The sequence below is a fragment of the Macaca mulatta genome, chromosome 8 (genome assembly GCF_049350105.2).
Source record: "Macaca mulatta isolate MMU2019108-1 chromosome 8, T2T-MMU8v2.0, whole genome shotgun sequence".
In the NCBI taxonomy this organism is placed as follows: Eukaryota; Metazoa; Chordata; class Mammalia; order Primates; family Cercopithecidae; genus Macaca; species Macaca mulatta.
The window spans coordinates 14627945-14653104 of NC_133413.1; the positions used below are offsets into that span (position 1 = coordinate 14627945).

At 42.8% G+C, this 25160-nt stretch overlaps 1 protein-coding gene across 4 annotated transcripts in view; it reads right to left on the bottom strand.

Annotated features, from left to right (window-relative positions):
- DLC1 (DLC1 Rho GTPase activating protein) overlaps positions 1–25160 on the bottom strand; it is a 429208-nt gene that overhangs the window by 13474 nt on the left and 390574 nt on the right. For all 4 annotated transcript variants that reach the window (XM_028852365.2, XM_001092830.5, XM_015144785.3 and 1 more), the window contains 5 exons: positions 20542–20613; positions 15054–15135; positions 7010–7073; positions 3404–4827; positions 2472–2648 (listed from right to left, as the gene is read on the bottom strand). In XM_028852365.2, the coding sequence (XP_028708198.2) occupies positions 2472–2648; positions 3404–4827; positions 7010–7073; positions 15054–15135; positions 20542–20613 (1819 nt within the window). The remainder of the gene's footprint in view (positions 1–2471; positions 2649–3403; positions 4828–7009; positions 7074–15053; positions 15136–20541; positions 20614–25160) is intronic.

Sequence of the window (25160 nt, forward strand, 5' to 3'; positions counted from 1 at the left end):
AACGCTGACCAGAACTCAAGAAGTATTATGGACTTTCAGATTCTTGAGGGTTTGGTGGGATGGGGGTGGGCAACTCAGAAATGAGAATCTAAAATATGCAGTTTTAAATAGCCAGCAGGGAAAATATTACTCTAAGCACAGAGGAACTCCAGAGAAGACAGACCGCTTTGCTTTTTGAATGCTCACCAGCGGCCATGGCATGTTACTGTTTATAGCTCCAGGAAAGGTAAAACGAAAGAGCAGAGTTAAGTTTGTATTTCCATACAGTTAAGTATATGGTATCACGGCTATAAGTGTGCATAATGCTCGCTTTGTCGGGGGAGAAAAGCCCGACGGCGGAATGTGAAAAGAACACATTACGATCCCCACCGAGAATCTGAAGCATGTGAGGATAAACCGGTCAATACTTATTTCTGTCATTCAGAACAAACAACTTCTGTATTTAGCAAGGCTCACATAATAACAGCCTTTGAACAGGAGGTGCTTTGATGCTGAAGTTAAACCCACTATGAGTCCTAAGGAGAGGAGGAGCTGAAGACAGAACAGTTTCCTTACTTCGCCGACTTTCTCAAGTAACTTGGGTTTGCTACAGTGTGCTACTAATAAAATGGGAGGCTTCTCTATTTTTATCAAATACAGTAGTTGTGCAACTGGATAATAAACACTCAGATTACTGAAAAGACTTAAGGATTCCCAGCCGACACTGAAAAATACACTGAGACGTCAATCTAGAAAACATTTCTCTGCTTTGCACTGATAGCAGAAAAATTAAGATGTACCCAGATTAGGCTAGATGACTCATCTAGTCTTATAGCCTACCCCTCACATTCTATATACTAAGGAGCTATATTTTTCAAAGTAATTATAAACAATTTGTACAATGCATTTCATCTCTACATTTGAGTCTATAATATGTTAGAGTAGTGAATTCCTTAAAATAATTATTCACTGTTTGAGAGTCTTTGCTAGAAAAAAAGTAACCTGAATTCTTTAGCACAGGTAGATTTTTTAATGATGCTACAAATATTTGCATTGCGTCCAAAATGATTTTTTCTTTTTTTCTTTTTTTTTGAGACAGAGTCTTACTCTGTCGCCCAGGATGGAGTACAGTAGCCTTATCTTGGGGCTTACTGCAACCTCCACCTCCTGGGTTCAAGGGTTTCTCATGTCTCGACTTCCTGAGTGCCACCATGCCCAGCTAATTTTTGTATTTTAGTAGAGATGGGGTTTTACCATGTTGGCCAGGCTGGTCTCAAACTCCTGGCCTCATATGATCCACCTGCCTCAGAATCCCAAAATGCTGGTATTATAGGTATGAGCCACCACACCCGGCCCAAAATGATTTCTACAAAAAGGCATGAATAGGGTTATAAGACCAGGTACTGTAAATCAAGAATTTCAAAGACAGTCTCATTAAATCTTAATGTTTTTCTTTTCTTCCATCCAAAAAGATGATCTGATACTGTGCATATATTTACTTATAGTGGATTATTCCTAATATTGGAAAGATGCCTATACCACATGGTGCAAGAGTAATGCATTCTCTCCCCCATCAACTGGCCATCTGTCACTCAGAGAGCTGAAAACTTAATCAACCAACCCACGCTGATAATTTCCTAAGACTCCACTGGCTTCAACAATATCAAATGTGGCCTCAAGAATATAGAGAGTGGCTGGCGTGGCAGCTCACGCCTGTAATTCCAGCAACTTGGGAGGCCAAGGTGGGTGGATCTCTTGAGCCCAGGAATTCGAGACCAGCCTAGTTAACATGGTGAAACTGCATCTGTACAAAACAGAAGAAAACAAAACAAAATAAAAAACAAAAAACAAAAAACTAGCCAGGTGTGGTGGAGAGTGACTGTAGTACCACCTACTCGGGAGTCCAGCCACTCTGGAGCCTGAAGTGGGAGAATCGCTTGAGCCCAGGAAGTCAAGGTGGCAGTGAGCCAAGATTGCACCACTGCACTGCACTCCAGCCTAGGTGACAGAGCAAGACCCTGTCTCAAAAAAAAAAAAAAAAAAAAAAACAACCAAAAAACCAAAAAACAAAACAAAACAAAACAAAATGCAGAGAGAGTGATTAGTGTCATATTTTTACTGTGGGGACAACCTCAAGGAGCTGACCAAAAATATCTTTTTTTTTGAGACACAGTCTCGCTCTGTTGCCCAGGCTGGAGTGCAGGGGCGCGATCTCGGCTCACTGAAAGCTCCGCCTTCCGGGTTCACGCCATTCTCCTGCCTCAGCCTCCCGAGTAGCTGGGACTACAGGTGCCCGCCACCACACCTGGCTGATTTTTTGTATTTTTAGTAGAGTTGGGGTTTTACTGTGTTAGCCAGGATGGTCTCGATATCCTGACTTCATGATCCGCACACCTCAGCCTCCCAAAGTGCTGGGATTACAGGCGTGAGCCACCGCGCCCGGCCCCAAAAATATCTTTCAAGGACAGTTGACTGATCATTTAAACTCTTACCAGCTAAAACCATGCTTGTTAGAAGGTGTGTATTTCTCCAGCAGGGCTGTTAGCTTTAGGAGTGAGTATTTCTGCAGCAGGTTCATCTGGGCCACAGACTGGCAGTTAATCTGTAGTGATACAGAGTTGAGGCTTGGCCGATGTGAGCTCTGGAAACTGTGCCATCTCAGTCGGTGCCTGCGGGAGAAGTGGAGAGAAAAGTGAGTGTAAAGGCTTTTTATTTGATTTTATTTGATTTTTTTCTTGCTCTGTTGCCCAGGCAGTGGTGCCATCAGAGCTCACTGCAGCCTTGAACTCCTGGGCTCAAGTGATCCTCCTGCCTCAGCCTCCTGAGTAGCCAGGACTGCAGGCCTGTGCCACCATGTCTGGCTCATTTTTTAATTTTTTGTAGAGACGGAGTCCACCTATGGTGCCCAGCCTGGTCTCAAACTCTTGGCCTCAAGTGATCCTCCCACCTTGGCCTCCCAAAGTATTGGATTACAATGAGCCACTGTGCCTGGCCCAAAGGCTTTTTAATAGATAGAAGCAACATTAGCAATGGGCTGCTTGCTGGCATCTTATCTTAGGAACTGAGAGGACTTGATTTCTATTCCATGCTTTAATCCTCATTATGGGAAAATATACACAATATAAAGTGTACCGTTTTCACCATTTTTCAGTGTGCAGTTGAGTGGCACCAAGTTCATTCTCATTGTGTGACCATCTCTATCAACCATCTCCAGAACTTTTTTCATCTTCCCCAACCGGAACTCCATACCCATTCAATCACATCCACTTTTTGAATTTTGGTGCTTCCTGGTCTGACACCTTCCTTAGGAATGGACATGGCTAAGAATGCCAGACTTAACCCCATTTTCTCCCACAGAACAAGCACAGGCAATCTCTTTCTGACCCCCGTGCCTCACACCTGGAGAGAGGAGAAAAACTGTTACCTGTTGGACCTGGTTAGGGAAGCCCCAACCCCAGAATCCCTCCTTTCCGGGATGTCAGAGGGCTCTTCCGGTTCATTCAGGGAGTTGCCTGTGCTGTCCAAGTCGCTGGGTGTGGTTCGGTCGTTGTCCACATCCAGGTGTATCTGTTTTGGAGAGGATGGGCAGGGAGAGACCGAGTCCAGGGCTGAGTCCGAATCTCCCTCATCAGAAAACTTCTCCGACCACTGATTGACTATCCGCTGCATCCCCTTCACGTGGTAGAGGATGTCGTCCAGCTCGGGGAAGATGTCCTCATTCTCCAGATCTGCCAGGTCCCCTGAACTGGAGTAGAGGATGGAGCCCGGCACGTTGTCATAGATGCTCAGGCGGCTGCTCATGGAGCTGGAAGAATTGCGCCTCTTCAGTTCCTTGGGGTTGTCGCTGCTGTTTTCCCTCCTGAGGCTGATGTGGCCAGGGCCGTGGAAGCTTCCCGTCCTCCAGTTCACAGAGCCGTTATTCCCCGAGGGGGAGAAACTGCCATTGGTGAGAGCTTTGGGGAAAGTGCCAGGCTTGTGATCTTCAGGGATGTAGAACACCGTGTCCTCTGGGTAGCTCTCGCGGTTCTTAAAGTTCTGTTCCATCACGTTGTTAAATGTTGACTGATTGAAAGGATCGAAGCCCTCTAAGTACATGCCCACCCGCTTGTTACAGGCACTGAGGCTCCGGGTCCTGGTAACAGGGCTGGGCGTGCTGACCGCGCTGCTGGTCTCCGACTGGCTGCTGCTGCTGCTGGTCTGCGTGGAGTTGGAAACGCTCCTCTTTCGTACCATGGGGACGTTGATGCGGTTGCCGTTGAGGGCGGAGATCTCCACGCAGTTGAGCTGCTTCAGCTTCTCCTCATCCACCCCCTCTTGCAGGATGGGCCCGCTGATGATCAACCCCAGCTTTGAAGGCGCTTTGTGCTTGCTGTGGTGGGAGCCCTTGAGCTTCAGACTCTCCATCCGTTTCAGCAGACTGCGCGTCTTGGACTTGGCAGTTTTTTCGTGGCCTTTCATGCTGAAGCTGAAGCTGGACAGTTCCTTGGGAGACGGCAGGCTGCCGAAAGAGTCGTCATTGCCTGCCAAGTTGCTGGAGGAGCAAACGCTGATGACGGAGTTAGTCCGGGGGGTGGCAGCATCCTCGCTGGGGGGCGCGTGGCTGGCGAGGCTGCCAGTGCTGCTGAGGCTGCGGACCGAAGACACCTCCTGGCGCTCGCCGCGGTCCATCAGCGTGCCTCCGGGGCTGGCGCCGTCCTGCGGGTGGGAGTCGTCTGGGGACCCAGGGACTGGGTCTTGTTTTGGAGAAAAGACATCAAACTCTTCAAGCCGGGACCATCTCTTGCTGTCCCTTTGGAAAGTCCATTTGCCACTGATGGCACAAGGCTCATCCTCGTCTGAATCGTCACTCTGCAAAGACAGAAAGGAGCCATTCACACACTGGGGCTGGCAGCCAGCAGGGAGCAGGGCATGAGCAGGAGGCTGCTCATAATATGCCAGTAGTGTCAATTCTCCCCTTGTACTTTATAATTTGAATTTTAAAGGTTTTTTGTTTTGTTTTGTTTTTGTTTTTTAAGAAATAGGGTCTCACTCTGTTGTCCAGGCTGGAGTACAGTGGCATGATCACAGCTTACTGCAGGCTCAAATTCTAGGGCTCAAGTGATCCTCCCACTTCAGCCTCCCTAGTAGCTGGGATTACAGGCAAGTGCCAACATGTCCAGCTATTTTTTTTTTTTTTTTGGTAGAGATGGGGTCTTGCTGTATTGCCCAGGTTGGTTCTGAACTGCTGACCTCAAATGATCCTCCCACCTGTGCCTCCCAGAGTGCTGCGGTGACAGGGATGAGCTACTGTGCCCAGCCCCATTTACATATTCTTTTTCTTTTTTAATTTTTTTTGTAGAGAGCAGGAGTCTTACTATATTGGCCTAGGATGGTCTCAAACTCCTGGCCTCAAGCGATCCTCCCACATGGGCCTCCCAAAGTGTTGGGATTACAGGCATGAGCCACAGTGCCCAGTGTTTTGTTTTGTTTTGTTTTGTTTTTTAAATAACAAAGATGTATTTAAAGAATTTAACAGAGGAGTACCTGACCAAATGCTGCAAGTTTAAATAAGAACTATTTTATGGAAACTCTGGGATCTACAGGCTGTTCCTTAATTGCTCACAGAGGAAACCTCCGAGATGGTGAAAATTCCAGGCATGCAAAATATTCTGAACTGAAGTGAGCAGTGAGCAGGACTGCCTCCGGGCTGCCTTCCGTTGTGCGGTCTTTTGTTGGTGTATGTTTATATTCCCTCTTGCAATTAAAAAGGTAGTTTTCAAACACTAAGAAGAGTGGCAACTCAAATCTCTAGACACTGAAAATTTATAAGGTCTCCCACTGGAATAAAGGGGCCCTGGATCAAGGTGGGTCATCACGCAGCTTCAGTCCACTACCAGGGCTTTGGAGACTCTTACCAGTACCTTTTCTTCCCCTCCCCCACCAGACATGAGGGCTAGCGCTCAGGCCACAGCTGACCTGTGAAGTTTCAACCTCAGTCATGCTCCAGCCCATTGAACAAGGTTTCACAAATACCCAGCTCTGACAGCTTGCGGTATTCATAAACACTAAGGAACATCTTTGCTGGTTATGCCCGATTTATGTATAGGACTCAGGGATATGCTGTCACGCCGACTATTGCATCTGGGCCTTTTCGGCAGGAATCAAAGGGCACAATTCAGTATGATACATGTCTTTTCCACTGGTGTGGAAAATATCCCATGGCCCAAGTTTCACAGGACAATGAGTGGAAAGCATGGAGCGCTGGCTTCTAGGGCTCTTCTGCACAGCTCAGTGGGTGCTGAGGTTCCAGTTCATTTGTTTCAAAGCTTTGACTCCCTAAGAAGGCAACTTTTTGCAGCTCAGGGACTCTGGCATAATTCAAATTTGTACCCGGAAGTCAGAAATATGTTCTTTGACCAGACTCATTCCTGTTTACTCTAATTTGTGACACTTACTCCCAGTACTACACCCACCTCTTCTTGTAAGATCTCATAACAAGTCTTCACAATTCACGGGCAGAAGAAAATACCATCCAATTTGGTTCTATACCACCATTTGACTAAACTGTGTGGGATTTCCTGCCTTCTCCTCTTCCTCCTCCAATTCCTTTCCTCCCTCCAAATCTCTTATTATTCTTCAATATTGCACAAATCGGCCTTCACTTTCACCTCTACAGCTTTGAAGCACAGTTATTGTTATATTTGGGAAGACAGAAGAGTTGGAAATAAGCTTTATTTCCTCTATAACCAATGCAAAAATCCACTGAGATTCTTAAGCATGATCCCTTTATTATGTAACAGACATTGAGTTAGGCAAAATCATAGCTGATGTGATCAGGTCAAAAATAATATATAAAATAATGTAATGGGCTAGTTGCAACTATTGACTTCAACTACATAAGGCTATCGAGTCTAGATGATACCATTCAAGATGTAGATGCTTACGGAACGAGAAACTAAGACTTTGAGAAACAAAAGCTATTACAAAACACATCATTCACTTTTTTGTTTGCCCTTTCCCCCTCATTCTATTATACAATTTGTATACTCACTCGTTTCCGATGAGGACTAATTTCTAGCTTCATCACCGCACATTTGTTTAAAGTATTTAGACGCCTATAGAGCAAAGAAATAACGTTAGCAAAGATAGGCAACCACTCTCTACTAAGTGGATAAACACCTGTTTTTAAACAATTCATATATCTAAGGAGTTTCTTGGAACTCAGTAAAATCTAACACCTAGAGGAGTATTAGAAACTTCTTTAAAAAGTGAGTGATTTAAAAATACCGTGGCCAGGCGTGGTGGCTCACGCCTGTACTACCAGCACTTTGGGAGGCTGAGGTGCGTGGATCACGAGGTCAGGAGATCGAGACCATCCTGGCTAACATGGTGAAACCCTGTCTCTACTAAAAATACAAAAAAAAAAACAAGCCGGGCGTGGTGGTGGGCACCTGTAGTCCCAGCTACTCGGGAGGCTGAGGCAGGAGAATGGCGTGAACCCAGGAGGCGGAGCTTTCAGTGAGCAGAGATCGCGCCCCTGCACTCCAGCCTGGGCGACAGAGCGAGACTCCATCTCAAAATAAATAAATAAATAAAAATAAAAATACTTTTATGTTTCTTAAGTTTTTCACTGTAATTTTTATATTTTAGTGTGAAATGGCACACAGCTATGATACTGTCAAGTCTGATTCTTTAACTCTCAATGAGTTGCTCTTACTGAGAAAAATCATTCTTCCAGTAACTCTTAGGTTGAGCCATTATGGACTGCCACATGTGATGCCAAGAAAGAAAAGTTTCTGACTGGGCACAGTGGCTCACGTCTGTAATCCCAGAACTTTGGGAGGCCGAGGCAGGCAGATCACCTGAAGTCAGGAGTTTGAGACCAGCCTGTCCAACATGGTGAAACCCCATCTCTACTAAAAATACAAAAATTAGCTGGGCATGGTTGTGGGTGCCTCTGATGCCAGCTACTCGGGAGGCCGTGGCAGGGAGAATGGCTTGAACCTGGGAGGCGGAGGCTGTAGTGAGCAGAGATTGTGCCACTGCACTCCAGCCTGGGCAATAGAGCCAGACTCCATTTCAAAAACAAAACAAAAAGAAAAAAAAAGAAAAGTTTATGAGGTCTCCTTTCACAGAAATAGAAACAGCGAAACAGCAACAAAGAACCAAGTAGAGTTTTTGGCAAAATGAACAGTGTCTTGTATTTCAAATTTAAACTCAAATTTAAACAATTAGTTTTAGTTATCTCTGATGAATCATAATCTTGGACAGCTGTTCAAAATTTTAGAGTCCTTGCACAGAATGGAAATTGAAACCCTCTTTAATATCCAATATTTTGAACAGTTTCCTGTTATAGGACAATATAATGTGTGCCATACTCATGGCAATAGGACAAATGATCATTTAAAGAATCTGCATACTGTAACTTCAAGGATCCAAATCTTACTGAGTTCAAAATTAAGCACTCAGGTCACATTCTTCTTTGCAACAGCCATCCTATTGTAATTACAATATCAATACTTTGACCTCTGCCAAACAGCAGTATCAATTTAAAATTAGGGAGATTTAGTTCCATTGAAAATAAAACACTTACAGAAAAAATCCAAAGCCTCATAGAGAAATAATGCAATAGTTGAAAAAAGAAACTCTTTAAATATGCTGAACTAAATGGTATGTACAAATATGAATGACAACCCTTCAGGCCCCAATTTTCCTGCCATCTCCCAGATGGTCATCACTCATCCTTCCTGAAATGAACCTGTAATGTGTCTGTTTGCTATCTGCTATCACCAGTTTTCCAGTTTTTCCTACAAATTGCAATCCTTACATTTTCATCAGATAAGATCATTTAATTCACACAAATTCCTGGGAAACGTAAGACCACCTCAGGGCTTTATCTTCCTGATCCTGTTCTTGCAGTTTGCCTAACAATGTTGATGCAACAGAACAGAAAGTATTTTTCCCTGCCTGATAAGCCCAATTTTGACTTCATAGCTTATGTGGTAGCCTGTTTATAGAATAAACAAAGATAGCACAGAGTGCCTATGTTCAGAAGAATTCTGTGTTGATGGGGAGGAAAAGAAAACAAATAACTAAGAAAAAGTCTGCATACTTTAAAATGAGTGGATATAAGGTCCCTCTATTGGGGGTATCAATTACTTAAATGACTTACACCCACAATGTTTTAATTCTCAAATGTTTTCAAGATTTAAAGAATCCGGAATGGTTACAGTTAGTCTTAGGTCTGGGTTCCATTAATCAAACCTGTAATCAAATAGTCACTTGACTTCATTTGGGCTTTAATGGTTGAATGGTGTTTATAACCGAATTTACTAGTCACAGAGGCCTATGGGGCTGGGGAGAGGTTTAGTTTCACAAACTCTAGATTTTAGTCGAACGAAAAAGACCCAGGAGGCCAGTTCTCTAAAGGTCAACATTATCTTTTTATGTTGGTAGCACCAATCTAATGGCATTACAGACCTAAAGCCCAGAGTTATACCCTAGGGTTTCTGTGATTTTCATTTGTCCCGGAGGACCCCTAAAGAACATACTGTGCTGGGACCTTATTTGCTTACAGGGACAGTACTGATATCAAATCATAGTTCCAGCTACACAAACGAGGCCTACTACGGGCCAGGCACTATGCTAGGCACTTCCTATGTATTACTTCATCTTCCCCACAAACCTATGGTACAGATATTATGATTAACCTTCACTTTACAAATGAGGAAATGGGGCTTGGGGAGGTCACAGATCTTGTCTAAGTCCACACGATTAAAACATGGTGACTCTCAAACCCAGTAACTTCTGTGTTCCTTTCTTTTTCTTTCTTTCTTTCTTTCTTTTTTTTTTTTTGAGACAGAGTCTTGCTCTATTGCCTAGGCTGGAGTGCAGTGGTGCGATCTTGGCTCACTGCAACCTCTGCCTGCCAGGTTCAAGCAATTCTCGTGCCTCAGCCTCCCGAGCAGCTGGGACTACAGGCGCCCACCATCACGCCCAGCTAATTTTTGTATTTTTAGTAGAAGTGAGGGTTTGCCATGTTGCCCCACTGGTCTCGATCTCCTGAGCTCGGGCAATGCACTCACCTTGGCCTCCCAAAGTGCTAGGATGACAGGCATGAGGCACCGTGCCGGCCATTTGTGTTCCTTTCTAACATCAATATTAATGGTAGTAATAAATGAAAGCAACTTATATCCTAAGGGATTCCTCACACAGTGGCTGAAATGCTGGTTTCATAACCCATCTGTCCGGAAGCCTGGGCCTTTCCCATCCCCCTAAGAACCCACCCAGGCTGGGCTCCATAGGAATGTGTCCCTCTTATCTCCTGGGCAACTTGTACCCTGCTCTGAAGAGGGAGGGGCACAAGGCTGGCCTATCAAAGGTTCAAGAGCTTCTCTGCATGGAGCTGCAGGAACCCAGATAAAAGCACAGCAGGTGGGGACCTGGGCCCCATTGTATTCAAAGTAAAAACAGGCCAAAAACAAAGAAGAGAAGAGGGAGAAGGGGGAAAGAAACCATTTTCCAAGTAATACTCTCAAAAAAGTGGTTACAATTCTTAAAGATATTTTCTTGGAATCTGTGCAATTGCTTTAAAAAAAATTACATGCTACTCCCAGCCTTTCCTTTTCTTTCTTTCTTTTTTTTTTTTTCCTGAGACAGAGTTGCTCAGGTTGGAATGCAATGGTGCTATCACGGCTCATTGGAGCCTGGACCTCCTGGGCTCACAGGATCCTCCCACCTCAGCCTCCCAAGTAGCTGGGACTACAGGTATGCGCCATCATGCCTGCTTAATTTTTTTTATTTTTTGTAGAAATGGGGTCTTGCCATGTTGCCCAGGATGGTCTCCAACTCCTGGAGGCTCAAGTGATCCTCCCATCTTGGCCTCCCAAATTGCTGGGATTACAAGCGTGAGCCACTGTGCCCAGCTACATGCTTCCCTTTTAACAGACCAGAAACTGTGACAAAGTTAGAATCTGCTCTAAGGTGGGCTGCTGTGCATGGCTCAGGCATCTGACGGGCTGCTCTACCACAAAGTGCACACTGCAGATGACAGTGTGGAAATCTATTTTTCATTATACAACTGTCACTTTAAGTACACATAATTCTTTGCTGTGTTTATAGAAGGAGTCAATTTTAATTCCCAAGGAAAATAGCCATTTGGGATAGTTTTCAGAAGCTTTAGAAAGGCAAGCAATAGAAGGAACATTTCACAAGAGGTATCCTGGTAGTGAATCACAGTTCACAACACTACCTGCACATGCTTCAAGACAAAGTCAATCACTCCTCCAGGATTACTATTGAGTATAGCTCTCATAATCTTGGACTTACCACTGGAATTGCATTATATAGTAAAGCTAGCAAGATCAGGCCAAAGCCACTTCTCCAAGCCACTTCTCTCATGTATCTCCAAGGGCAGATACATGAACCCCTTGCAGTGTGAATGTAAAAATGCTGGTTAGCGATCTAAATCCAAAAAACCTATAGTCCCACACTTGTAACTTTTGGTTATTGCCAAACTTTATATTTAAGATAATGTCATTGTTCTCATAAAACCCATAAAGTCTACAAGTCTTCTTGCCCTGAGTAGAAAAAGAAGCCCCTTCTTACTTCTTGACCAAAGGAGCCGTAAGATCTGTGAATGTCACAGGTACATGAACACTCTAAACTGAGAATAATGCTAGAGTATACATGAGACCGCTTATAAGATCCCTGCATAAAATATGGTCCAGTACCAGAGGAGGAGGTAGGTGGGAAAGATTTTATAAAATGTTTAAGCTGATTTTCTGCAACTATATTACCCCATGTATTTAAAATCAACTGTTCTGAAAATATCAACAAGGCAAAGACAAAAGTCTATAAAAAGTCTGTCAGTCTAGAGAGAACTTCCAAAACCACAGGGCAACATTTCAAATAATACTGTAGCTTCGTTATTTTGCTGGCCCTTGAATTCCATAGGCCAAAGGTATTTGGAAGAGGCAGGTCTAGCAAATGAAGTGACTATCACATGATCAGTACAACAAGTATCTCAACTACACTATGCAGCTGACAGCTCAGAACTTGTAATGTGTTTTAAACAAAGGTGCTGGCTGGGCGCAGTGGCTCACACCTGTAATCCCAGCACTGTGGGAGGCCAAGGCGGGTGGATCAGGAGTTCAAGACCAGCCAGCCAATATGGTGAAACTCCATCTCTACTAAAAAAATACAAAAAAATTAGATGGGCGTGGTGGCGGGTGCCTGTAATCCCAGCTACTCCGGGGGCGAGGCAGAGAACTACTTGAACCTGGGAGGCGGAGGTTGCAGTGAGTTGAGATTGCGCCACTGTACTCCAGCCTGGGCGATAGAGCGAGACTCCATCTCAAAAAAATAAAAAAATAAATAAAATAAAGGAAGGTGCTTGAAATACACCTGATAGAGGTCCCTTTTCTTCTGAACATTTGTTTAGGCCTCTCAAAAGGGGCATCATTTTCATGAAAAGTCCATTTATGTGAACTTGTGGACAACAGCCCTGGGGTTTTCTATTACAAACCAGTTGATGACTGTTACTGTGTTCTGAAGAATTTCCTTTTTTAAAAAAGAAAATCCAACCCTAGGCCTTTCTGCACTTACTCAAATATGGGCCTAATAATTTAAGTTTTAAAGCGCTCTGACATCTATCACTGCATTTCCTATGAGGTGTTATTCTACGCAGGAGAGAAAACTGAAGTCCAACTAGCATATCTGGCAGAGTCTGCTTCTTCTAGGCTTTTCTTTTTGCCAAAGATCTAGCAGCACAGATTCATTTGCTCCAAAGAAAGGTGGCTTCCCAAAAGGTACTCAGAGCCAGTGTAAATTGCAAAGCACAGAGGATGCTTTTTCTCCCAGAAATGGAAAACAACATTTCACAAACTGATATTCTGAAAAAGCATTCAAGAATTTAATCATGACCCTTTGGCCTGAAATGCTGCAGTGATATTTTTATGACCCAAGAATTCCTAAGCTATTGCTGCTGTCCAGAGCACCCACTCTCTAACTGGCTTAAAATGTGTGAAATGATGTAATGCTTAAATATTTCCTAAGATGCATCTCAGAAGTGACCTCATGCATATGCATGATCACCAGTGATGGATTGAAAACAGATTAATTCTGCTCCACAGCTAAGCATGAAAACACTAAAAAAATGTCTGTAGTTCATTTCCAGATGCGGACTCCTTCCCCTCCCGAAACTGCATCTGTGACATTTTTTTCATTCCCGATGACATAGTTATGATATTATACTCCATAGTGAAGTTCTTAGAATTAGCTTTCTTTCAGAAAATGGGTACATACCCTGTACATTTCTATCAGTCATTTAATTGGACTAGAAAAGTGACAGTATTTCTGTCACTTTTTAAGAGGACTCTTTGTTTTTTCCTCTCTTAAGCCATGAGAATTAGTCTAGTCCATATACTATTCTAAATATTCCATTTATCTGCCCCAAACCACTGCTTACTTTGGTTGCTTCAAATAACACTGTATTATACGAGAAAGGCAGAAAACAGAACTACCACTGCTTTCTTTGCCTACAAAGAGGAAAGAAATACTGGACGTCATTCTACCTTCATGATGTTTTTCCAAATTAAAAAAAAAAAAATACTGAGACGGGGTGTGGTAGCTCACTCCTTTAATCCCAGCACTTTGGGAGGCCGAGATGGGTGATTGCTTGAGCCCAGGAGTTCAAGACCAGCTTGAGCAACATGGCAAGACCGCATCTCTACAAAAAATACAAAAATTAGCTGGGTATGGTGGTGTGTACCTGTAGTCCCAGCTATTCCAGAGGCTGAAGTGGGAGGATCACCTGTAGCTGGGAGGTCAAGGCTGCGTGAACCATGATTGTGCCACTGCACTCCAGCCTGGGCGACAGAGTGAGACCTTCTCTTTAAAACAAACAAAACAAAACAAAACAAAACAAAACACACACACACACACACACACAAATAGGCTGGGCGCAGTGGCTCATGCCTATAATCCCTGGACTTTGGGAGGCCAAGGCAGGTGGATCACCTGAGGTTTGAGTTTGAGACCATCCTGGCCAACATGGTGAAACCCAGCCTCTACTAAAAATACAAAAAATTAGCTGGGCGTGATGGTGGGCACCTATAATCCCAGCTACTCGGGAGGCTGAGGCAGGAGATTTACTTGGACCCAGGAGGTGGAGGTTGCAGTGAGCCGAGACCACGCCATTGCACTCCAGCCTGGGCAACAAGAACGAAACTCCTTCTCAAAAACAAACAAACAAACAAACAAACAAACAAAACAGAAACAAAAACAAAAACAGAAAAACCCTGAAATTAAAATAATACTTATTTAGTTTCATAATCACATCAACCTATGTGAATTTTGTCTGTGTATAATTTTTTTCCCCCAGAATTCAGCTTTTAAGGGATTTTAGCTTTTGAGAAAAATTAGAAAGGATGAAAAATGTCATGAAGAGCTTGAAAGGATTATCAGCGTCCCATCGTTGTCTGCTACAGGTTTTATTACCTCCACCTCACTAAAACCTATAAGCTGCCTCTTAGCTTGAAGACCCAAAAGCACAAGCATCAAGAATTTCTGACAGTTTCATTCAATTTCACATCATTTAACTGCCTGTTGCCTATATGTTAAAGACCGTGCTGAGTTATTTTATAGCCTTATTTCATCCTATCATTATTTTATATGAGGGAAAACTGAAGACATTGAGAGGAGCGTCCCTGGAATGCAAGCGCTGCTCCTGTCTTTATACGCCACCCTCCATTTATTCCTCTGAACATGCTAAATTTCCATCGTACCCTTTTAGGAAACCTTAATCCAAGTTTCCTAACTACCTTAGAGTTGTTACTTGTTACACCAATTATATCATATCAAATATGGAATGCTATTATTTGAGTACTTCCTAGGACAGTGTGCTATTTTAATGGCAATACTAAATAACAATATTTTATTTAATTTTTAATTAAAAGGTCTCCGATCGCCATATGGTTTGCCAATAAAGACCTAACACAATTAGCAAGGACAAAAGCAAGCAAAGCCTATCTTAGTGATAAGTACTGTGTTCTTAAAAAATAAAAAAGGAAAACACTCAAAACGTGTCCATTTACCTGCATAGAGCCTCAATGGCATCTCTGTCCAAAAAATCATGCTCCCTCTTGACCAAGGAAATATCGATGGGGAACAGGAAATCTATAAGAAAAATAAACAAATGTATTCGTTGAGCACCTATAACCCAATTTGCCAAATAGCCCAGTTTACCAAAGCGGGGAAGAAACTCTTCAGCAATGTACTGAGCACCTCCTGTAGGACGCCTCATTCCCCATCAAGGTCTATGGGACAATAAGGCAATTCAAGCCAATCCTGCGTCACTGTCCTAAAGGAGCTTCAGCTTTAAAGTGGTAGAAACTCAAAAAATATTGCTTCTGGTCAAGGACAAGTGGCTCAGGACATTGTTATACCTTTAAACAAAGCAGCAGGCAATAAGCCTCCAGTATAAATGATAATTTAAGCCACAATGACTGTCAGAAGAATGCTGCCTTTTAATGTGGCTGGGCGGTGTGTATGTGTGTGTGTCTTTGCTCACGTGTGATCAGGGAAAAGGTCATGGAAGAAAAATTGAGCCACAGAAAGACCTAGAGAACAACGAAAAGTGGTAGGAAATGGGATGTAATCCACTCACATGGCATCAAGAGCCAAGGAGAATTCAAGATACGCTTTTTTAAAAACAAATATTAGCACTGCAATATGGCCTTGTAGGAACTGATATAACTCCCCGAAAAAGCAAAGGGCTAGCTTTAAAGTTGCTATCGAACAACAGAATCTCAAATCCTTTAATCTGTAGAAGAGTTCATTCAGTTCTCTCAAGACAATGAAGAAGCTGTATCAGAACTGCAAACCACAGAGGGAGAAAACAGTCAACTCAATGGAGGAATTCCTTTCTCTGGACTGCCTAAAAAGATCGCTTGGTAAGTAAATATACCCAAGAAAAGCAGAGTGGAGGTAGCCACTGCGGAAATTTACAACAGCTCTAAAATTGCCACTGGATAAAGGCAAGTTATCACCCTCTTGGAGTTCCAGCTATGAGGGCAAATCATGGGCCTCCTCAGTAGAATGCTACTACAGTACCAGGAGGAGGAGTGTCTCAGTGTGGGGCTAACTCTTTGGACCAGACCTGGGTGAAATCAGTCATCACAGCAGGAAACTAGAATCACCACAAGCTAAAAAAATTCTCTTTGGCTGGGCACTGCGGCTCACATCTCTAATCCCAGCACTTTGGGAGGCCAAGGAGAGAAGATCATTTGAGCTCAGGAGTGTGAGACCAGCCTGGGCAGCATGGCGAGACACTGTCTCTACAAAAAAAATTTAAAAAATTTTTATTGGGCATAGTGGCACGTGCCTGTGGTCTCAGCTACATGGGATGCTGAGGTGGAAGATCACCTGAGCCCCGGAGTTGGAGGCTGCAGTGAACTCTCACTACACCACTGCACTTCAGCCTGGATGACAGAGTGAGACCCTGTCTGAAAAAAATAAATAAAAAATAAAACATCCCTTTGGCCTTCAAAATGGCTAATGCCACATAGCGGAATAAACATGGCTGTCAGTAGTTTTGGAGATACAGGTAATTAGTCCTGTTCCAGCTCTTGTGGGCACATAACTGTTCACTATGTTTTTATTATTTCTTATGATCACTGGTTTTATGGAATGATATGGAATTCCTTATTCTTAGTAATCTATTTTCTAGAGATAATATATCAGAATGAGTATAAACTTATAGTCGATCCTTTTCTTTTCTGAAGGCTGGAGTTGGATTACTGACATTGTTCCCTAAATGATAATATAGGCAGACCAAGGAAGTGGCTATAGTCCAAAGATTTATGAATATATAAAATTTAGTATCACAGAATTACATTTCTTCACTAATTTATAGACCAAGTCTCTCTTAGACAAATGATTAGTGGAACCATTATAATGGAAAAAGAAAAACTTATAGTCAATGCAAACTAGAGCATTAGTAAATAAAGCAAGACAGGTTGTAACACTGTTTGAAGGTTGTGACACTGTATTTTGCTTTTTTTGTTTGTCTGTTTCTAAATTTTTAAAATAGAGATGCAGTCTCACTATGTTGGCCAGGTTGGCCTTGAACTCCTGGCCTCAAGCGATCCTCCCACCTCAGCCTCCCAAAGTGCTGGGATGATAGGCATGAGCCACCATTCCTGGCCTGTATTTCACTGTGAATACACACCAAGATGAACTAACAGAGCTGATATTAAGGAATACTTTTTAATATTTACACAGTATAACATCAGATCTATAAATGTAAATTGAAATTTTCACATGCCTGTTACCTACATGTGAGAAAGTAACTATATTATTTTAGGAATTTCTAAGTTAGTATACCCAGAGCCATATTTCAGATTCCTTTTCTAATGCAAATTAACAATTTCTAAAAAATCTGGTAGGTATTAAATGCAAGTGAGGAGTGAAAGAATTAAATCAGTAATTTTCTTTTATTTGCCTGGACTCGCTTTTAAAAGATGATAGTTTACTGATGTACAGAAGACGTTCTCTGAACTCAACTTCCACTGTGGGTTGAAAAGCAGGAAGTACAAATTGCCAAGTACCCAAATCAAGCTAAACAGGGGAACATGTGTGGGTTGGTATGGCATGTATGGTGTATGTACTCACCCAGCACACAGTGGCAGGAAAAACGGGTAGGCGACGGCCCAGAACAATATGCAGCATACCCCAAAAGTAGGCTTAAGCTTCAAAAGACTTGGGAACATGAGGGAACCCCAAATGCAACCTGTGCAAATGCACCCTGTGCTTTAGGATTAGGAAAGAAGTGACACAGGGACTGGAATTGGCTCTTAGCAAACATATATATCACAAGAAAGTGCTACCTGGCAGCAAATCAATGCAAAAAATGAGCATAATTGAAGAAAACTTAATTTCTGGGCCGGGCGCGGTGGCTCACGCCTGTAATCCCAGCACTTTGGGAGGCCGAGGCAGGCGGATCACAAGGTCAGGAGATCGAGACCATCCTGGCTAACGCTGTGAAACCCCGTCTCTGCCGGGCGCGGTGGCTCAAGCCTGTAATCCCAGCACTTTGGGAGGCCGAGGCGGGCGGATCACAAGGTCAGGAGATCGAGACCACAGTGAAACCCCGTCTCTACTAAAAATACAAAAAATTAGCCGGGCGCGGTGGCGGGCGCCTGTAGTCCCAGCTACTCAGGAGGCTGAGGCAGGAGAATGGCGTGAACCCAGGAGGCGGAGCTTGCAGTGAGCCGAGATCGCGCCACTGCACTCCAGCCTGGGCAACAGCGTGAGACTCCGTCTCAAAAAAAAAAAAAAAAAAAAAGAAACCCCGTCTCTACTAAAAATGCAAAAAAATTAGCAGGGCGAGGCGGCGGGCGCCTGTAGTCCCAGCTACTCGGGAGGCTGAGGCAGGAGAATGGCGTGAACCCGGGAGGCGGAGCTTGCAGTGAGCCGAGATCGCGCCACTGCACTCCAGCCTGGGCGACTAAGCGAGACTCTGTCTCAAAAAAAAAAAAAAAAAAAAGAGAAAACTTAATTTCTAAATAGGAGAACAAAAGGACAGCCGCTTTGGTGTCACTGCCAATGCAGTTATCTTTCCTTATCTCCAGCAGAGCTATGAACTGAAAATCCAATAGAATGCTGGTCCTCCTTCCCCTAAAGCCCTTTCAAATGTTAACAGGTTAAAACTTCTCTCTAAAGGAAAGACAAGCAACTCCACCAAAATAAGTATGCAAGTTAATCAAAAGAAATTGGTTGGAAATATTCTCTGGAATGAAGAAACAGTAAGATATTTTACACAGTCTAATAATAAAACAATTCAGAATCCATCTTCTTGGAAAAAAAAATCATACAATCAATCTAGGCTACATAAGGAAGACCAGGTATTCTAACTTGGGAATCACTTTACTCTTCACCCAACCTTTGTTTGAAAGTTACCCATAAAATGGAATGCATTAGTTCATAGCTGTAATTATTTTAAACTGACTTCATATAGAGAATAATGAAACTCCCATTTAAATGAACTGCCTAGGCCAGGTGTAGTAGCTCATGTCTGTAATCCCAGCACTTTGGGAGGCCAAGGTGAGTGGATCACCTGAGGTCAGGAGTTCAAGACCAGCTTGGCCAAGATGGTAAAACCCCGGCTCTACTAAAAACACAAAAATTAGCCGGGCATGGTGGCACACACCTGTAATCTCAGCTACTCAGGTGGTTGAGGCAGGTGAATGGCTTGAACCCAGGAGGCAGAGATTGCAGTGAGCCAAGATCGCACCACTGCACTCTAGCCAGGGCGACAGAGCAAGACTCTGTCTCAAAACAAACAAATAAATAAAGGAACAGCCTATTTATCTTGACATGCATGGAGCGTGAGCACTCCCCACGGTACGCAGAAGCTGAGAGAATGATCTCAGTATCCGAGAAATCCCCAGGGCACTGCTAAGAAAATGAGATGGTAAGAATTCAGCCCAGATCCTATTTTTGTTTTTTTAACCATTTTTCTCAATTGAAAAACTGAATGCCACAGAAAACATAATATTCATTAAAAGACAACCTAGAGAAAAGTGAGATGCCTAATTACAAATGCTGGGAAAGGTATCTGCAACACATGACCAGTGAAAGATTAGCATTTAGAATAAAAAGAGCTCTTATAAATCACTCAGAGAAGCATAATGTGAGCAAACAAATGTGGCCAAGTGACACGAATAAATGCTTCTTACCATTAAGGATTAGGGAAATGGCAGTCAGAACCTGTATATCATTTTATATCCACTTGGTTGGCAAAAATTAAAGTCTGACAATGTCAAGTGTTGAGGAAATGTGGATACATAGATTGGTAAGAGTGAAAATTGGTACACGCACTTTCGAAAAACTTGCATTGTAAAATTGAACATACATATTCTTCATTACCTAGTAATTCTGTTCCTAGGGATAGAAGTGAGACGAATTATTATGCATGTACCACAAAAGATAGATGCAAGAATGTTCACAACAGCACAGCTTATAAAAGCAAAACAGAGAAAGTCAAAATACCCGCCAACCAGAGTGTGGATATGAATAAACTGTGGTTTCTTGTGTAATACACAATGGTGTATTACACAGCAGCCAAAGCAAATGAACAACAGGCCATACAGTACAGAAGAATCTTAACGATACAATATTAAGTGAAAAATAAAAACCCCACGAGATTACATACAGCACAGTACCCTCTTTATAAAGGTAAAAATAACTTTGTAAAAATGTACTTTTCAGGAAATGCAATAGAATTATATAAAAAGAAAGGAAGAAAATGATAGTCTTCAGGATGCTGATTACTTTAGGCAGGAAGTGGCAGGTGGCAGCCGGGGGAGTGGCAGGCGGCAGACGGGGAGTGGCATGGGCCTGTTATCATCAAGGTGCTAGCTTTTGTTTTCACTGGTGGGGGTCTTGCATGCTTACTACATTTTTTTTTTTAATAAAACATTTAAATTGTAAAACTGCTGAAAATAAGTTGCAGATCAGTAATATTCCCGCATAAGGGATTATAATTATGCCAACTTTTAAAAAATAGCATTCCCAGCTTACCTTCATAAAGCTGTGCATACTGGGGGAAACCAGTTGCCCGTAGCCAGTCACAAGCTTCCTTGGCTTCAATTTCTAGAACAGAATTAGAAGAAAAACAAAATTAGCCATGTGTGCCTCAGCATGCTTATCTTCCCTCAATAAGCTTTGATTTTATGATACAAGCAAAACACGACTACCGTAGAAAATACGGAGAAGCAAACAGACATACATGTTTAATTCAAATGGTTTACATTTTGTATGCGTCTTTTCCGATTTTTTCACACATACATGGGGATGTATTTTCCCTTTACGAAAAACAAAAATGGGGTCCTGGGAGCAAGTTACTCATTTTGTGCTGCTTCTGAAGTGCTCTGATTACAAATGGTTATGAAAATAAGGCATCATGAGAAAGTTGAAGAGAGATTAAATAACTCATTTTAAGCCTGGCCAGCTTATTGTACTACTTTTCACTTCAACAAAAGGCCGCAAAGTACCTCCACCAACACGCTAAAATAAAATTTATCTGAGTACAGTCACAGGCTTTCTGACACCCAGGGGTTGGGTGTTTCAAAAGCCCCTGACCTTGTGTTGTCTCACTGTCGAGTGCTCAGGTACTCAACGGGTATTAATCCAGTAGGAGAGGCCCAGGCTGTCAAGGAACATGGAGGGTACGAAGTTAGTAAATCCCACAATCTTGGCAGGCAGAAATGGCTAATAAAGCTTCTACCTCCCTGTGGTTTAACATTTTGTAGATAGTATCGATAAACAGAAAGGCCAAGAGCAACTGACACACTGTGTTAAAACTCACTGGAGCACATATTTACAATCCTGTTAAAACTGACTCACTGAGGAGGTCCTGGGAACATTAGTTGGCGTCTCTGCTTGTACAAAGAATATTCCTTTCAACTCTTCCTCTCACCTTCCTCAGGCCATAAGAGTACTCAGTTACACAAGTCTATTCACTCATTTACAAAGCTCTCAGCATTGCATAATTAATGCCACATTCAAATCTTCATTAAGCATCTCTCTTAACCAAGTGGGAGACTAATAGTTCATATTAGAAGTGTACACATCTTATTTTTGTCCAGTAACTTTATGTTTCCAAAGCACTTTTTCACCTATTACTTCATGAGTTCCTTGGCCTTTGAAGAAAGGTAATTAAGAAAATCCAAATTCATTAAAGCAAGTGGGAATTTACTCACTGAGCACAGGAAAGAGAAAAAAAAAAAAAAACAACAAAACCTGCCATCTCCTGATGAGTTCCTTAATACCCAAACTAAAAACAATTATGGCAGTAGCCTGGAAATAAATAGCATGGCAAAGTGAACTTCATTAATCTTTTCAGTGTAGCAGTGAAAGTAGCATTATTCAACCCAAGACTTAGGATTGAATTGGGAGCGAACGATAGAGTGACATCAGTGTGGAAGAACTTCAATGTCTGCACTGAATAGAAGTGTAGAATTGTCCAAAGTGAATCACTTGAGCTTACCTTTTTTCATATGTGTATATCCACATTTTGTCTCAGTAAGGAAATAAAGATGTTTTAAATAAAATTATAAAATAAACACTTCCCAGAAAACGATATTGCTGGAAAAACATATACAAGCTCAACATTTTATTTTAAAAAATAAGGAAATTAGACTGGGTGTGGTGGCTCACGCCTATAATCCCTGCATTTTAAAGGCTGAGGTGGGAGGATCATTTGAGCCCAGAAGTTCAAGACCAGCCTGGGCAACATGGCAAAACTGTCTCTACCAAAGAAAAAAATTACAAAAATTAGTCAGGGGTGGTGGTGCCCTCCCGTAGTCCCAGCTACTCTGGAGGCTGAGGTGGGAAGATTGCTTGAGCTTGGAAGGCTGAGGCTGCAGTGAGCCTCAATGGTACCACTACACTCCAGCCTGGGCAACAGAGTAAGACTCTGTAACCAAAAGAAAAAAAAAAAAAAGAATGAAGACATTACTTTTGCCCTATCTGTGTGCCCGCCCCCTCCTACAAAAGATAGATATGGAAAGAAAAAAGGCTGCTTGTTTTAAAACTATTTTAAAAACACATTTCATTTGGCTACTTAGAGGTTATTTTCACTGAACAGATTGTTAGACATTGAACAATAGATTGTTAAAAAGTAAATGTGCTTGCTTTCTTAATATTTAACTTAATAAGTGGTGAGTAACCAAAAATTCTCAATGCCCGCCCTTTTTTGACGAGAGAGACACGGCACTAGGTCAGCACACATACAAAAGCCTTAATTAGATACCAATTCACTAGCCAATACTGCCAAAGCATGAGCCTGCTTTACTTAGAAAAATAGTTTCATGCCAAGAGGCATGGAAGATGTAAGATATTAGTTTTTTAAACAATCTAACTTTACAAAGTATTTATTTAAGCTCCTATGTGATTTGAGGAACACAAAAATGCATATTCCTGTCTTGTTCTTTTTTTTTTTTTTTTTTGACAAGAGTCCCCTCTGTTGCCAGGCTGGAGTGCAGTGGCGCAATCTCGGCTCACTGCAAGCTCTGCCTCCCAGGTTCACGCCATTCTCCTGCCTCAGCCTCCCGAGTAGCTGGGACTACAGGCGCCCGCCACCACGCCCGGCTAATTTTTTGTATTTTTAGTAGAGACGAGGTTTCACCGTGTTAGCCGGGATGCTCTCGATCTCCTGACGTCATGATCCGCCTGCCTCGGCCTCCCAAAGTGCTGGGATTACAGGCGTGAGCCACCGCGCCTGGCCTTTTTTTTTGAGACAGAGTCTTGCTCAGTAGTCTAAAGTGCAGTGGTGCAATCACTGCTCACTGCAGCCTCGACCTTCCGGGCTCAAATGATCCTCCCATGTCAGCCTCCCAAGTAGCTGAGATAAGAGGCATGAGCCACTGTGCCTGGCTATCTCTCTTATTTTCTACTGGCCCTGTCTAAGAAATAAAATGACTCCAAATGGTCATAAATTGATCAGAAAAGCTGTGTCAAAATAGTCACTCTTAGGGCCACTTAGTTAGAAAGAATGTAAACAGGCGAACGTTTGCTTCTTCAGCAGATAATTTAATTAACAGTTTATACAACGGCTAAAAAGCAGTACTCCCCAAATGGCAGAGATCGAGTCATCTTATCCTTTCTTGTCTTCACCCTAAAAAAATGAGAATTTGTCTTTCCTTTTGATGTGAAACCATGGGAAATAGACAAGCCTATGACTATTTTACCAACACAAAAAGTCCACTCATGAAAACTTAGGCTGCATTCCAATGAGACCCTAACCCACTGTTTTTGTAGAAATCAGAATTAGAAAACTGTAAAAAGTTGTCACATATTTTTTAGAAAATGGAATACTTGTTGACCTCACTCCTACACTTTCCAATTCATGGGTCAAGAGAAAGTACTAACAATCCAATGTACATACTGATTTTAAAAAATCAGTTATTTTTGTTTTATTTAATGTGAAATGAACCTATATCCACATGCGAGTCACAGAGTTTCATTCCCAGATTCATGCCATTACTTTTGCTCTAATCTCCTAACTCTTTTTTTTTTTTTTTTTGAGACAGAGTCTGGCTCTGCCGCCCAGGCTGGAGTGCAGTGGCCGGATCTCAGCTCACTGCAAGCTCCGCCTCCCGGGTTCACGCCATTCTCCTGCCTCAGCCTCCCGAGTAGTTGGGACTACAGGCGCCCGCCACCGCGCCCGGCTAGTTTTTTGTATTTTTTAGCAGAGACGGGGTTTCACCGTGTTAGCCAGGATGGTCTCGATCTCCTGACCTCGTGATCCGCCCGTCTCGGCCTCCCAAAGTGTCTCCTAACTCTTAATAAAACTCTGGGTCTGTAGACTCCCCTCTCTGAAGAGAATCTGTCCACCAATCCTGACTCGTCAAACTTTCTGAGTTACAGCATTAATCTTCTCTCTCCTTCGCAAACTTCGCTGGAGCTGCATGCCTAAACAATCAGGTCCTGGCTCTGTGCAGTGGCTCACGCCTGTAGTCTTATCACTTTGGGAGGCAGAGTTGGGTGGACTGTGTTGCGTCCAGGAGTTCAAGACAAGCCTGAACAACATAGGGAGACCCCATCTCTACATAAAATACAAAAATTAGCCAGGCATGGTGGCGCACACCTGTCGTCCCAGCTACTTGAGGGGTTGAGGTGGAAGGACCACTTGAGCCCAGGAGGTCGAGGCTGCAGTGAGCCGTGACCACACTACTGCATTCCAACATGAGCAACAGGGCAAGACCCTATATATTTAAAAAAAAAAAAAAAAGAAAAAAAAAAAGGTCTAAACACCCCGGCAAGGTTTTCAAGGCTCTCCACTTGGCCAACCTAATTGTTCAGCTCCCTAAAGCCGAGCATTCTAGCCAAAGTAAATTTGGTGCCCATCTCCACACACACTGTACTTCAGTGAATTCTCTGGCCTGAAATGCTCAAGATGAAATTTCACTCATCCTTCAAGATCCCAACCAAATGCCACCTCCTCCATGCAGTCTTCCCATTTGCCTCTCAACAGTTCTATCAACGCGTCACTTTACTGAGTGCTTAATATGCATAAGGCCCTGTCTAAGCACTAGTGCATATGAGTTCATTTACACCTCATATTGATCCTAAAATGTGGATTACTAATATCTCTGAGATAAACACATGAGGAAACAGACAGAGAAGTAACCACCGCT